Here is a 17,074-nt window from a genome sequence, read left to right on the forward strand (position 1 = left end):
ATAGTTTCTCATTAGATTTCTTGTTCATTGGTTCATATTTTTGCTGGAATAGAAGTCTTTTCTATAAAATATTAATAGTAGAAGCATAGTATAGGGAATAGAGTATTAGATATAGTCATTAATACTTAGATTCAAATTATGATTTTGATGTTTATTAGCACTGTGATCATGGACAAGTAGCTTTATCCCTCTAAATTTTACTTTTCTCCTTTGTAAAATGAGAGTAATAATAATACCAGAAATACCAACCTCAGAGAGCCATTGTGAGACCTAAATGAAACAATGTATGTTAAATGCTATATAAAAGTTATTATGATTATTGTTCCATATGATAGTGTCACATGAATTATGCATTATATCATTTAGTTCCTTATAGGCCTCTCTGTTCTGAGGGACACTTTTAGATGTCATCCAGTACAAGAAGTTACATGTTACAAAGTCATACTCCATGTGAGTTGAGTTCAGTTTGCAATGCAGGACCTGGCTTTTAGCTCCAGTATCTTTCCACTGATTTATATTGCCCATGTTACAATTAGATTATTAGCAATTCAGGGACTTTGTTGTATTCATTGTATTCCACAAAGTGCACAGCATGTAGTAGATATTAAATATAGATTTCATTAGGGTTATGAGTGGAGAGAATAAGCTTTTCTATAGAGCCAACTATTTACAAGGTACTAAGTTTTTTTCTTTTTAATAAATATTATTTCATAGCTATCTGAAAAATTTTTTAAAAATTAACTAGTCCAATATCAAGTGTTAAAAAGAAGGGAAGTCAGGCCAAGAGACTTTCTCTAAAGCATTTGGTATAGAATAAACCTAGAATATTGTTATATGATTGTGAGTCATGGAAACTACAATCTCTGAAGAATCCAAATTTCAGGTAATTCAGAGGGCAATGAAGAAGTGTGCTGTAAGCATGAAAGTAAACGAGAATTGCATAAAAATATTATATAAGATATTACTAAGGAAATATATGGTCAGAAAAGGAAGTAGGTTTTCATGATTCAAGTTTGAGATATATTAAAAACCTAAAGAAAGATCTCTAGTACATTGTAAAAAGACCTCTGGAGCATATGTGGAAATTTGATAGGAAGACCCACAGGAAGAGAATTCTAGGATGGATTGTAATTGTTACAGTTTGAGGTCTTTCCCACAATGGTGAGATAATATATAGCTTTGGTAGCCTATAGCCATAATGTACCTAAGTTCTTCTCCAGGGAAGAATTAGTACTACTGTAGAAAAAAGAAGGAAGATAAAAAATGTCTTGATATTGCTTGTTCAGGCAAAGAAAATTTGTAAAAATGAACTCTATTGGCCACTTTGGATAAATTCTTTATAAGTCCCTCAATAAGTAGTTTTGAGGACTGAGGATACTAAAAAATAAACGTGCTTAGGCATTTTGCCTCCAGTTTCCAGCACCTCGCGGAAAATAGGACTGTTCTCTTGTTTTCCAGTCACCCACAAGAACAACTTAGTCATTATTATGATGAAGTACAGATATAAGCTCCTTGAGGTCAGAAATGGTTTTGTTTTCATTTTTGCATGACTAGGACCAAGCACAGTGGCAGAGAGTGGATTTTTTTTTAAGACTTGATTGCTGATTCAATGGTTGGGATCAACAAGAGAGGTTGTTTATGAGGATCTCTTTTTAAGAATAAAACCGCAGATTCTTAAACATTCACTTACTGGAAGGAAGGTGAAGGAAGATAGTGTTACATTAAATTTTTCTTTACGTCCTCTCCAGCTTTATGATTGGGTGATTTCCATTTTTAGCCACTGTTGTTCTAGAAGGACCCTTTTCCTATTAGTAGCTTTGCAGGTGGCTGTGTCCTCCTCCAACAGAGAAGAGGAGAGAACAGGAGAAGGTGATATTTTATCCAATGGTGCTATTTCACCCTCTCCTTACCTGACCTCATTGAAAAGGCTGGAGTCTAAAATTAAAAATCTTCCCCATCTGACTAACTGTGTAACAGCTGAGCAATATGAGATCAAGGCCCCGTATTAATTAAACAGGAGCTCAAACTGGCATTATAGAGAGAGGGAACTTCCATTCAGAGAAGAGAGTATACTCCAGAGAAGGTTACAGAGGGCTTTTTAAGTAACAATGATGACTTTCACTCAGGGAGTTTCCTAATGAGGTTGAATTCTTCACTTCCCTTTTCCTGTGGAACTAGTTACTACTCTCCCCCTGCAATGATGAAAACACAGGAATTCACTCATGTTTATACAGTATGTAAATTTGTTTTTATCTTACACCTTGAAATGAATGTCTCTTTCTCTTTTGATTTAGATTTAGATAAGTTCTTCATATCATCAATTCTGTGTTAAATGTTTGCTGTTAGTTTGCAATATCAATAAGATCTCTAACTTTGCTAGCCACTTCTCTAAAGGTGAGTTATATGTTGTGTTTTCTTTGATCCATACTTGAGCACCAAATGCATTTGAATATATGTTAATCAAAATCAGCCTTAGAAATAGCTTTGAGTCTACCTACCTAGGAAAAGCAATGCTTTGTTCAGATAAAGAGAGTGCTAAGTGTACATTCTATCTATAAAGTTCTGGCTAATGATATTTGGGAATTAAAAAAATAAGAATTGTGGCTAATTAGTTTTGTAGATTTTATTTCTCATATTTTGTGAGAGTTTTGTAGATTTTATTTCTCATATTTTGTGAAAGTGAGAGGGTAGGTTTCACTGCATATTTATCGCATAAAAAAGCAAGAACAAATTCCAACTAATACAATTATAGCTGGATAAGAGACTGAGAAAAAAGTGATTTTTCATGAAAATCCCCAGCAGAGGGCCTCAGATCTTACCCATGAAAATGGATAATACATTAAAATGTTTTTATTTATATATATATATATATATATATATATATATATATATATATATATATATATATATATATATATATATATATATATATATATATATATATATATATATATATATATATATATATATGTGTGTGTGTGTGTGTGTGTGTGTGTGTGTGTGTGTATTACATGTTATTTTATATAGTTTATATATTAACCATATGTTTTTATATATTTTATATATTAACCATATGTAATGGCCAAGAAACATGAGGAATGCTATATATCATGTGATAAAATACAATTTTAAAAGAGTTTCTCAATAATCTTTACTGAGATTGCTGATGAGTTACTTACCTGTGTTATTTTTTGTGTGTCTATAAAGAACAAAATCCATGGGCCTCAATTTCTTTGAAAACAAAGGGGTTGAAGTAAAATACTGGTTGCTTTAAATTAGTAATTCTCTATTCTACATCTATATATATATATATATATATATATATATATATATATAATACATTCCATCATTTAAAAAATGATTTTGTTTTAAAAAACAAACACCTGTCTTTTACAATTATGTGAGTTGTTTGATATTCACTTGTTATTTAAAATAAAAAAAATCATTGAACAAGATTTAGAATAACTTTTATTTTTGTAGGTAGATGGAAAACACCTCTTCTTACACCTAGTTGTGATATCATATTTGTTCCCCTGACCACTGCCTTATCCTTTCCAAGCTTAATAGAAGAGTGAATCCTCCACAACGATCTTAGGCTTTTGCTCAAAAGGTAAAATATGAAAAATTACTGATACCTATTTTCTTTTTTCTTTTTATTACAGCCAAGAGGCAGGAGAAATCAAAGAGCGTGACTATTCTATGATTTACAAATCAGAGACAGAGAGAGATGAAAACCTTACTCCAGACAGTAACTTAATCCAACTCACAAGCAAGATATTAAAAATGAATAGGCTGGAAGGAATAAATACACGTTACAATAGTAACCTGTTGGAGAAAATGGCTTTTTTCCAATGTGTAGAAAAAGGTGAGACCGTACAGTGTTTTTTGAAGGAAAACACCAATGAACTTGATTCAGGAGCTGAAGAGAATGAGGTAAAGTACTTCATTATTTATTTAACTGTCCTTAAAGTAGTAATGATTTTACATTTTTCTTTTCATGTATAACACTTTCATTTAACTTACTCATTTAAAAGTATAACCATTATGTTTTTGTTTTGGTATAAAGAGTTAATAGGAGTAAAATAATAAATCTCATTTAATTAAAAATTCCAAGTTGAAATAATGGGATTAGGCTTTTGGTAAAGTAAGAACTAAGCCTTTGAGACCTCCTTGAAATAACAACCTTATACAAATTATAGCTAATGCTATTGAATTAATGAAAGGGGGGAAAGATATTTTGCATTCATATATTAGAAGAAAAATATTGAAAATAGTGCCTGGTTTTTTCCTTTCAACCCCAAATTCAAAAGGAAGCAGACAGGATTCAGAAATATTAAATAGAATTAGATTTTCCTTCTGTGGGGTCTTACAACTTTTGGCAGAGCTGTGAATTATTATTTCCCTTAAAATCTTGAAACTGGATAGGAATCGAGGAAGGATAGGGAGATAATAAAATTTTAAAGCAGAGTGGGAGCAAGGAGTACTATTTCTATATTATAATTTCATCAAGGAATTCTGGGAAATGATAAAGATTGGGCTAGAGATTAAGTGACCATGTTCTTTGGATCAAAACTTGGATTATAGAAATTATAAAGACTTTTTTTAAAATGCTTCATTAAAAGTATATTTTCTAGAATATCTCAGTCTTTTTTTTTTTTTTTATTAAAGCTTCTTATTTATAAAACATATTCATGGGTAATTTTTCAACATTGACCCTTGCAAAACCTTCTGTTCCAAATTTTCCCCTCCCCTACCCCCTCCCCTGGATGGCAAGTAGTCCAATACATTACATATGTTAAAATATATGTTAAATCCAATATGTATATACATATTTATACAGTTATCTTGCTGCACAAGAAAAATCAGATCAAGAAGGAAGAAAAAAAACTGTGAAAGAAAACAAAATGCAAGCAAACAACAACAGAGAGACTGATAATGCTATGTTGCATTCTACAGTCAGTTCCTCTCTCTGGGTGTAGATGGTTCTCTTCATCACTGAACAAGTGGAACTGGTTTGAATCTCATTGTTGAAGAGAGCCACGCCCATCAGAATTGATCATTGTATAGCTTTGTTGTTGCCATGTATAATGATCTGATTCTGTTCATTTCACTTGGTATCAGTTCATGTAAGTCTCTCCAGGCATGAAATCATCCTGTTGGTCATTTCTTACAGAACAATAATATTCCATAACATTCATATACCATAATTTATTCAGCCATTCTGTAATTGATGTGCATCCACTCAGTTGCCAGTTTCTGGTCACTACAAAGAGGCCTGCCACAAACATTCTTGCACATACAGGTCCCTTTCCCTCCTTTAAGATCTTTTTGGGATATAAGCCCAGTAGAAAGACTGCTGGGCAAATAATGATGAATGTTGGAGGGGATGTGGGAAAACTGGGACACTGATGCATTGTTGGTGGAGTTGTGAAAGAATCCAACCATTCTGTGGTTGGGTAAATTGTGGTATATGAAAGTTATGGAATATTATTGCTCAGTAAGAAATGACCAGCAGGAGGAATACAGAGAGGGTTGGAGAGACTTAAATCAACTGATGCTGAGTGAAATGAGCAGAACCAGAAGATCACTGTATACTTCAACAACAATACTGTATGAGGATGTATTCTGATGGAAGTGGAAATCTTCAACATAAAGAAGATCCAACTCACTTCCAGTTGATCAATGATGGACAGAGGCAGATACACCCAGAGAAGAAACACTGGGAGGGGAATGTAAATTGTTAGCACTAATATCTGTCTGCCCAGGTTGCATGTACCTTCGGATTCTAATGTTTATTGTGCAACAAGAAAATGATATTCACACACATGTATTGTACTTAGACTATATTGTAACACATGTAAAATGTATGGTATTGCCTGTCGTCGGGGGGAGGGAATAAGGGAGGGGGGGTAATTTGGAAAAATGAATACAAGGGATAATATTATAAAATATATATATATATATAATAAAAAAAAAAAAAAAAAAAAAAGAATCCAACCATTCTGGAGAGCAATTTGGAACTATGCCCCAAAAGTTATCAAACTGTGCATACCCTTTGACCCAGCCGTACTACTAACTGGACTTATATCCTAAGGAAATACTAAAGAAGGGAAAGGGACCTGTATGTGCCAAAATGTTTGTGGCAGCTCTTTTTGTAGTGGCTAGAAACTGGAAGTTGAATGGATGCCCATCAATTGGAGAATGGTTGGGTAAATTATGGTATATGAAGGTTATGGAATACTATTGTTCTGTAAGAAATGACCAGCAGGAGGAATACAGAGAGGCTTGGAGAGACTTACATCAACTGATGATGAGTGAAATGAATAGAACCAGAAGATCGCTGTACACTTCAATGCTGTATGAGGATGTATTCTGATGGAAGTGGATATCTTCAACATAAAGAAGATCCAACTCACTTCCAGTTGATCAATGATGGACAGAGATAACTACACCCAGAGAAGGAACACTGGGAAGTGAATGTAAACTGTTAGCACTACTGTCTATCTACCCAGGTTACTTATACCTTCAGAATCTAATACTTAATGTGCAACAAGAAAATGGTATTTACACACATATATTGTATCTAGGTTTTATTGTAACACATGTAAAATGTATGGGATTGCCTGTCATCGGGGGGAGGGGATGGAGGGGGGAATAATTTGGAAAAATGAATACAAGGGATAATATTATAAAAAAATTACTCATGCATATATACTGTGAAAAAAAATTCTAAAAAAAAAAAAAAAGACTGCTGGGTCAAAGGGTATGCACAGTTTGATAACTTTTTGAGCATAGTTCCAAGTTGCTCTCCAGAATAGTTAGATCCATTCACAGTTCCACCAACAATGTATGTGTTGCAGTTTTCAATCCCTCCAACATTCATCATTATCTTTTCCTGTCATCTTAGCCAAATCTGAGAGGTATGTAGTGGTATCTCAGAGTTGTCTTAATTTGCATTTCTTTGATCAATAGTGATTTAGAGCACCTTTTCATATGACTAGAAATACTTTCATATTCTTCATCTGAAAATTGTCTTCATATCCTTTGAACATTTATCAATTGGAGAATGACTTAAATTCTTTTTTTTTTTTTTTTTTTTTTCCCTGAGGCTGGGGTTAAGTGACTTGCTCAGGGTCACACAGCTAGGAAGTGTTAAGTGTCTGAGACCAGATTTGAACTCAGGTCCTCCTGAATTCAAGGCTGGTGCTCTATCCACTGCGCCACCTAGCTGCCCCTTAAATTCTTAATCTAAGGTTTTAATTCTTATAAATTTGAGTCAAAATTCTCTATATATTTTAGAAATATGTCCTTCATCAGAACTTTTGAATGTAAAAATGTTTTCCCAGTTTATTGCTTCCCTTCTAATTTTGTCCGCATTAAGTTTTGTTTGTTCAAAAGGTTTTTTTTTTTTTCTAATTTTTTTTTATATCACTTTATATCTAGATCATGAACCCATTTAAACCTTATCTTGTATATGGGGTTAGGTGTGGGTCAGTACCTAGTTTTTGCCATATTAGTTTTCAATTTTCCCAGCAGTTTTTGTCAAATAGTGAATTCTTATCCCAAAATCTGGGATCTTTGGGTTTGTCAAACACTAGATTGCTATGGTCATTGACTATTTTGTTCTGTAAATCGAACCTATTCCACTGATCAACTGCTCTATTTCTTAGCCAGTACCAAATAGTTTTGGATGACTACTGCTATATAATATAGTTTTAGATCTAGTACAACTAAGCCACCTTCATTTGCTTTTCTTTTCATAATTTCCTTGAAGTAGAATATCTTAGTTTTGAAGAACTGATAAGGAATTTCTTTTCCATCACATTATAGATAAGAGATGGGACATAGTATATATTGTGAGATGTGTCTGTTCCATTGGTTGGCTTTACTTGAATATTTTTCTTTATTACAAGAAATTAGCAGGAGAGAGAGAGAGAGAGAGAGAGAGAGAGAGAGAGAGAGAGAGAGAGAGAGAGAGAGAGTCAGTCTTTTTTTTTAAAAGACTCATTCTTTAAACAAAAAAAGGAAAAAAATTAGTTTTTTTGTTTTTTTCTTTTTCTGGAAGAGTAAGAACTTTTATGGGAAATGACTACCTTTAACCTCTATAAAATAATCATTCAATCAGAAGTGTTTTCTATGTGCCAGGCACTGAACTAAGCTCTTGCAATACAAAATAAAAATGGAATAGGTCCCTGGCCTCAAAAAACTTACATTCTAATAGGGGGAATAACATAGAAATAAATTAATATACACAAGATAAAGATATGTTAGAAAAAAAGGTAACTTTAGATGGATAACACTAGCATCTGAGAGGATAGAAAAAGGCTTCTTTCAAGAGTTGGCATTTGAGTTGAGTGTTAAAGGAAGTTACACATTCCAAAAGGGCAGAGTAAGTAAGGCTTTGAGATCTACCAACTGATCCAGATCTACTGGAGGACTCCAATATTATATAATATTTATTTATAGATGTTTCATTTTATAGTACTCTTCATCTCCAAAATGAAACATTTCTGCTATGGCAATGGCAAAGCAAGACAACAAGGCAAAGCAACAAGTATTTATTAAGCTTTTAGTATGTTCCATACACTGTGTTAAGCACTAGGGATACAAATATAAGCAAAAAGAAAGTTGTTTTTTTTTTTCCCCCTCAAGTAGCTTACATTCAAATGGGACAAGATAAAGCACAAATTGGAATAGAAAAGCAGAGTTGGGATAGAAGAAAGGTACCGTCACAGGGCCATGATAGTGAAGTCCAGAGAATGAAAACTACAACTTGGAGGAAAACACAATAGCATTTATTGAGAACTTTCATTGAACAAAATACAATAGATTTTTTTGTCCTTTAAAAGGAGAGAAAGAGACTCCTTTTTACACAATCTCAAATTATGAAATGCAGAGATTATGATTTAGAGCAATCTTTGATTAGCACGTCTAAAAGATGTGAGCTTTGCTTAGGTTGTGTAAAGAGCTTCCCACCAAAGGAACCTATGGATACTACTATTGGAATGACTAATGACATATCCTTATGTGAGGATGTAAAGAATAGCCTTGTCTTGGCTTTGCCTATTGTTTGCCTACTGAAGGTGATTAATGGAGATATGGTCATTCTAGTTCTGAGATTCACTCATGGACATGACATTTAAAAAGATTCCAAGAGATTTGGTAGAAAGACCAGAGACCAGAGACCAGAGATCAAAACTTGGAGTTCTTAGGGAAGAGCAACCATTGTATATAAAATTCCCTAGTGAACCACTGAATCCAAAGATGGAGGTTAGAAGAGTAACCTCTAGCCAAAGAATTGGAGACAGCTTCCTATAAAAAAAAGTGGCCACCGTGTAGCCCTAAAGCTAGAAGATGACCAAAATACTGAGCTACAATATGCAGGAGCAAATCTAGATATTTGTATCCAGTATAATTAAGAATTATGGGAATTGTGCAAAACTAATTGTGCAGAAGATTCTAATTTCATGTTTATTTTTGGGGAGATAACCAAAATGTAGAAAACTATAGAATTTAAGGACTACATAGGATCTTGGAGAAGGTAGATGTGATAAGAATGGGGGGAAAGTCAGGGAAGGAGGTAGAGAGTTATTTTGACTAATATAGTTAATAATTGCTCATTGATTAATTAATAGATTTATAAGCTTAGCCAGGAAACTTTTGTGTTATGCATTTTTTTTGTGGGGGGAAATAAAGATTGTCCAAAATTCTATACATGGAAGTTTTGAGGATCCTTTTATCTTTTTTTCTCTATAGACCCAAATTTTGAGGTTCTAAGATAAACTCTTAGGGAAAATAAATCAAATAATTTGGGGAAAGCTTCCCCAAGATTGAACATAGTCCATTAAATCTAGTACTTTAATTGTTGGTCATAAGTTAACCTTCCACCTATTTCATAATACAAACACAATGCACATTTATTGAGAATTTTCACTGTATAAAATATGATAGATTATTTTGTCCTTCAAAAGAAGAGAAAGAGACTCTATTTTATACAATCTCAAATTATGAAATGCAGAGATTGTGATTCAGTTAATCTGTTTGATTAGCAAGACTAAAAGATGAGAGTTTGGGGCCTAGAAAATATTGTAAAGTATTCCCTTAATTCTAGAACCCCCAAAAGATGTAATAGGCCTTTGCTAACTATAACAGACTCCATTTATACTATAAAACTCCAAAACAATAAGGGTTTCTGTGACACAGAAATATTAAATTGGCTGTCTTTCTGATAACCCTGGGCTGGAAAATAACATTGAGTGAAATAATGACCTAACCACTAATGAGAAAAAGTTATCACCGAGTTATTATCAAATGATAATATATTAATAAAGTGATAATTTGGGAGGGAGAGTTTGAATCTATAATATAATTGGAAGAATTTCCAGTCTGGAAAAGTCCTTTCATTAGTACAGAAATCAGTACTCAGTAAGTAATTGAATTTAGAGAATTGTGTGGAACACTGAAAAATTAACTTCCCAATGACCATATGAGATTTTTTGTGTAACAGGAAGAATTTGAACTATTATATCTACTACACCATGCAATACTGTTGTCCTTACTTTAGATATGCAGCAACTGAGGCTTGTTTTGTTCTAAATTGTGCTCAGAGCCACTTGGCAGGGAAAGCTTAATTTTGAGATTTGCTGGTGGTACTCAAACATTTAACTACTGTTAAATCAAGAATATTATATTCCTCTAGATGGCGCCATCTACTGTGCTAAATTTCTACACGTTTTAAAAAGATGCATTTTCTGTGAAAAGCAAACTTCTTGATTTCCCTTTTCCTTCATTAGTATAGATTCCTCCCCCACCTTTATCATAGGCTAATAGATCGAGAGCTGGAACATGAATAGAGTTCTTTTATTTTAAATCTAATATTTTACACATTTTACACATAAGTTCAGAGAAAATCTTGTTCAAAGTTGAACATAGCAGATTGCAAGAAAGAGAGGCAGGATTCACACTTACATTCTGGGACTTCTCTTTTTACTATATGTTAAAGCCAATGTCTCCAAGAATTGTGCTTCCAAGTCAAAGAGATATCAGTCCTCTTTGGATAGTACTTATTTAGTACTTTATTGTACCCATGATCTATCTGTGTAAGCCCTCAATCCTCATGTTTTCAGATAATAGTCCTTTCTGCTTTTCATCTTCTAAGATTCTTGCCAGTGACTTTTTCTAATGATCCTCCTTAGAGAGGAGAAGGGCCTTCTTCTGAGTCTTTTAATACTTTAGAAGTATCTATGTGGCAGATGAGCATCTCTTTGTTATATCTCAGTCTGATCTCATGACTGTTCCATCATTTCTTCTAGCTATCTATATCTTGATAATTTCTTTTATTGCTATTTCTTGGCAACTCAATTGTTTGTAAATACGAGGCTGCCTACCTAGAGCCACCATCTATTTTTCTGTTGTTGTTTGATTGACCTGCAATTTTTTTTTATTATATCTTTACTGTTTTATGATAGAATATCTACCAGGAGAATATTGGTACTGGAAAAACTGAATTTAGTAGCAATGATCAAGCTGAGATCATTTTGAGTACTTTATAATTTATTAAGTATGATCCAGGCTCATCTTTTATTTAATTGAGTATCATTCTATCCATTAGCTAACATTCTCTATACTTGATAAGATGTGATTGAAGGGATAGAGGATGAATTCATTTCCTACCTTCAAGGAGCTTAAAGTCTAATATTTCCTGAGGAGTTATGAGACACTTATTTATAATTTAATTCAATAGCCTGATACCCTTCTATTCATCTCATTTCAGTTCATTGTCTATTTGCAATGCCTGTCTACCATATGTGTACTGATAACTAACTAGCTCAGTTGACTTCCTATCCAAATACATGTCATAATCTGAACAATATTGCAATCTTCATCTACTTTGTTCTTCAAGTGTGGATATATAGACTGATCTTCTAAGTAAATGTGGATCTAATTGAGGATACATTATGTCATGCTAGAACTTCATGCAGTCAGCATAGCAGCTTTCTTCAAAAACAATATCCAGCAGCATCTGGAAAACATTTCCACAGGAAATCTCTCTAAGATTTTGGATGTTTCCTAGAACAACTTCTACGAGATGGCTAAATATCTTTTATATTTATATATGTGTTGACATTCAGTTTTTGAGGGGTTATAAAGGTATAGTTCATAGCCCTTGAGTAAAGGGCAAGCACCTGATCAGTCCTTATCTCTGAGATCTATTTAATAGTGAAACACAGTACAGAAATAGCATTACATACACATTTATGTGTCTTTAATTCCACTTTTAATTCAATGATACCCATAAGGATGCATATTTGACAAATGAACTGTTCTGATAAGGGTGAAACTACCCTTATGCATTCTAGTTTAGTATCCCAGAATCTACTTTTGCTGGGCCTGTGGTGAAATTCTGCCTTGTAGTATCATGTTCACATCCATAGAGATCTAATTGTGCATTTCTATTATTTGTACTACCTTTTGGTATTCTATCTCTGGTCCTTAAATCAAAATATTTACTTTGGACTCCAGGACATTATAATTAGAGAGATTCCACTTCTCAGATCTTTAATTTTGGGTTTTGTTTTGCTTGTAGGTTTTTTTTCCTTTTAATTGATTATAGCTATGCCCCTTGGTATGTAGAAGCAGACATTTGAGCTGAGTCTTAAAGGAAGCTAGGAAAGCTGAGAGGTGAAGGTGAGAAGGGAAAGCATTCCAGACTTAGGGGCTCATCTAATGCATTGGAATGGAATTGGAGAGGAGGAGAGAGTAAAAAGTCTATAAATCATTCTTATTAAGATATATATATATATATATATATATATATATATATATATATATATATATATTATAAAGATAAAAAAATAGGTATAGAGGTGAGTAGTTTCTGCTTGTTCTTGCTGGTTTTCACAATTACCAGATGCTATCTCTTTTATTCTTTTGGAATCTTATCAGAAATATCTGAAAATTGATGGCTGAAAGTAAATTTAAAAATTTACTTCCAGTGCAAATTTCTTCCATCAGGATCTCTAAATTTATCTTCTAAACTATCCATTCCCACTTCTTTAAACTGTACATTGAGCATTGACAGGGTAGAATCCGAATTTTCTTGTGCTAGTAGTACTTTGCCTTCAAGATTTTGTTGATATGGATGCTTCATTGGTACAGTTGATAGATAACACTCAACTTTGTAGATTCTCCTTATGAGTTTCTGTGGATGAAAAAAAACATCATCCTGCAAATTGATGACAAAGTTCTCCCAATTTAGATTGCTATATGTTCCCACACAAATCAAGGAAACTTCAATCCTCAATTTTCTAATTTATGACATTGAGGTAATAACATAATAACAATCATTAGGCTTTACATCATCAGTTTACATCATCAGACTGTTGTGAGGCTCAAATGAGGTCCAAGGATCCTAGATCAGATTTAAAGCAAAAAAAAAAAAGATTTTTAAAGGTCATGTAGTTATGTCCCTTATTTTTCATATGAGGAAACCAAAACTTATAAAGATACTTATAAAGACCTGCCAAGGTTCGATTCTAAATCCCATGCTTCTTATGCTACTCCATATAAGACTTATTTGTTTTTTGAATTTTCAGGTTTTAATTATTTTTAAAAGTTAATCTGTTCTTCCTACTACCTTATTCCCATTGAAAAACAAAAAACAAACCCCTCAATACACTGTAACATAGAATATGACAAAACAAATGCCCACCTTAGTCATGACCAAAAATATATGTCTCTTTTTGTATTTTAAGTTCTTTACTTCTGTATCAGGAAGCAAGTGGTATGTTTCATTTTTATGCCTTTGGATTCATAGTTCAACTTCATATTGATCAGAGTTCTAAAGTTCTTTAGAGTTACTTTCCACTATAATGTTATCTTTGTATAAATTGTTTTTGTAGGTAATCTCACCACTCTGTGTTCAGTTTATAAAAGTCTTACCAGTTTCTCAAAATTTATGTTTCATTATTTCTTATGGCACAAAAATATTCCATTGTATTCATAATCCTCAATTTGTTTAGCCATTTCCTCAATAAGAACATATCTTCACGTGTCTACTTTTTGGCTTCCATGAAAATATTTTCTATAAGTTTTTTTTTTTTACATACATAAATTTTTTTCCTCTTTCCTTTATTTCTTTGGAGTATAGGCATCAAAGTGGTGAGATAATGATATATAACCATTTGCAAACAAAATACTATATAACTGCTACTTATCTTATTATTAATATATTATATGCTATTATACAATTATATATAAATATATATTTATATATGATATTATGGATTATTTTTTATTATATAACATAACAACAGGTAATTAATTATATGTCTAGATGCAATTATATAGAATTAATTATATATTATGTGATAGAATTACATCACCAAATCTAAATATATAATTGTGTAGTCATAAAATATATATTATTACTTTATACTCACATATTAAATAATTATGTATAGAATTTTTGCCTATGAGGTATAATTGCATATAATGACATATAGTTCTATACTGTTTTCTACATATCAAATATTATATAACATATTACATATGCATTATAACATATATTTATAGTTGATATTATTATATTTATTATTATTATCTCTAGTTTAGTAATGATTTCATTCCCTGAGCTTTCTACTGCACTCTTTCTGTCTTTAATCCATGTTTATAAGGCAGTATAGGAATATGTTGGGTAAATGTTTAAAATATATTTATACATTTTTAATTTCAATCTATATTATTGAGATTTTCTTAAATCTATTCAACCAATAAAACAATAAATCAAACCCTGATTTGTGTAGATGATTTCTGAAGTATAAATGTTCATACAATTTGTCAATCTGGAAAGTAAACTAATTAAAGCTTGCTTTAGCATATATACCCCTGTCTGGATCAAAGGATATTGATGTTATAAATAATATTTTGTAAATTTCATAATGCTAGAAAAATCTTCAAATATTATTATGAGAGAAAATATATAAAATGGCTTTGAAAGTAGTTTACAATTTAGGAAACAATTATAATTAATTGTGATATAGAGAAGAGGCTCAAACTAAGATAACAGATTAAATGAATTTAGATTTAGAGAATTTACTAATGTAGAGTTAGGGAATTTGGATTTTAGTTCTTTCTTGGACTGCTGTATCTCAAAATGTCAATTTTCTCTTTTTAGTGATACAAAATGAATTTCCCCATTGTTCTTGTTCATCCATTTTCAGTTGTGTTATACTCTTTATGACCCCATTTGGGATTTTCTTGGCAAAGATTCTGGAGTGGTTTGCCATTTCCTTTTTCAGCTCATATTATAGATGAGAAAACTGAGGCAAACAGGGTTAAGTGACTTGCTCAGAGTCACACAGCTAATAAGTGTGGTTAGATTTGAAATTCAGTGTTTTAGACTCCCAGCATGGCATTCTACCTTCCACTATACTACCTACCTACTCCAACTTTCCCCATATAGCTGTCATCAAAAACATGAATACTAGTGATCAGAAAATTCTGAATAAACTCAATAGAGCAATTACTATTTCTCAAATAGGGTAAAACCTTTTTGAGCTGGAGTAACTGTTTGTAAACATTCACAATGTTCAACACATTAGCTTTGACCAATTAAATGCTTGGCTCTTTCATAAATAAAAACGTCATCATATAATCTAAGTTAACTTTGTTTTCTTTTTTTTTTTAACTTAATAATTTTTTATTATATATATATTTTATAATATTATCCCTTGTATTCATTTTTCCAAATTATCCCCCCCTCCCTCTATTCCCTCCCCCCGATGACAGGCAATCCCACACATTTTACATGTGTTACAATATAACCTAGATACAATACATGTGTGTAAATACCATTTTCTTGTTGCACAATAAGCATTAGATTCCGAAGGTACATGTAACCTGGGCAGACAGATATTAGTGCTAACAATTTACATTCACTTCCCAGTGTTTCTTCTCTGGGTGTAGCTACCTCTGTCCATCATTGATCAACTGAAAGTGAGTTGGTTAGTTAACTTTGTTTTCTAAAGCAGTATTTCACATATGAAGATTTTTTTTCTTTAAGTTTTGTTGTTATAGGACAAATGTATATTTCTGTTTCTCTTTCATGAACATCAAATACTTTTTATATAATGTTATGTAGAATAAGCCCAGATATTTCTAATTGGGAAATTTAGGAGATAGTTTTTTATTTATTGAAGATAACAGAAACATTTTCTTCCATTGCATAGGTATTATTAGAAGAACGTTATGACTTTGTGATTGTACACTTACATGTAGTAGACTATGTACTGTGATATAGTAGAGGGAGTTGTGAAGTTCTTTATTCTAATCCCACTTTTCACAACTAGGCAAATCATTTATCCTTTATTTACCTCAGAAAACTCCTTAAGAGTTATTTATTGATATTAAGAGTATTTGGACATTGTTACATGGCAATTTTGATTTCATTGGTTATAAGGCACTCTCAGTGAGGAGACTTCCTCTACTAAAGCAAATTTGCAATTTACGCAATGTATAATTTTAGAGAGTTGCATGATACACTGAGAGATTAAATGATTTGCTTGATTTCATACTATCAATAGACTTGCTAAGTGGTGCAGTAGAGTGCTGGGCCTGAAATGAGGAAGGCATATTTTTGTGAGTTTAAATCTGCCCTTAGATCCTTATTAGCTGTGTGACCTTAAGCAAGTAACTTTTCACCTTGCCTCAATAACACACTGCTGATATTTGTCAGGGGTGAAAGTTGAAGCAGAAACACAAACTTAGGTACCTTAGGCTGTATCTTAGGGTTTTGTAATTTTTTTTTTTTTTTTTTGCAATACCAGATGTTTTCCTAAACATAGGTTTAGAGATTTGAAATGCCACCATTTCAAGGACACTTGGAGCTCACAGGACAGTAAAACAAGTCCATCTTATTGAGGGGAGAAAAATGAAGGGTGATTAGAGAGAATGATGGAAATAGGTCAGGGCCATTGTTCCCCTCAGGGTGAAATTAGGCATCCTACCCCATAGGGCCTTGGAGAAAATTCGGCAATCCAAGTCCAGTTGACTTTATTTTTCTGTTTTAAGACAT

At 32.4% G+C, this 17,074-nt stretch overlaps 1 protein-coding gene and 1 long non-coding RNA gene across 4 annotated transcripts in view; one reads left to right on the forward strand and one right to left on the reverse strand.

Moving 5' to 3' along the window:
- MYLK4 (myosin light chain kinase family member 4) overlaps positions 1-17,074 on the forward strand; it is a 189,233-nt gene that overhangs the window by 71,580 nt on the left and 100,579 nt on the right. For all 3 annotated transcript variants that reach the window (XM_074270304.1, XM_074270295.1, XM_074270287.1), the window contains one exon: positions 3,663-3,933. In XM_074270304.1, the coding sequence (XP_074126405.1) occupies positions 3,700-3,933 (234 nt within the window). In that variant the 5' untranslated portion in view covers positions 3,663-3,699. The remainder of the gene's footprint in view (positions 1-3,662; positions 3,934-17,074) is intronic.
- LOC141544317 (uncharacterized) overlaps positions 13,102-17,074 on the reverse strand; it is an 84,219-nt gene continuing 80,246 nt past the window's right edge. Inside the window, exon 3 of the long non-coding RNA XR_012482577.1 lies at positions 13,102-13,201. This is a non-coding gene — a long non-coding RNA (uncharacterized LOC141544317). The remainder of the gene's footprint in view (positions 13,202-17,074) is intronic.

The sequence above is a fragment of the Sminthopsis crassicaudata genome, chromosome 1 (assembly GCF_048593235.1).
Source record: "Sminthopsis crassicaudata isolate SCR6 chromosome 1, ASM4859323v1, whole genome shotgun sequence".
NCBI lineage: Eukaryota > Metazoa > Chordata > Mammalia > Dasyuromorphia > Dasyuridae > Sminthopsis > Sminthopsis crassicaudata.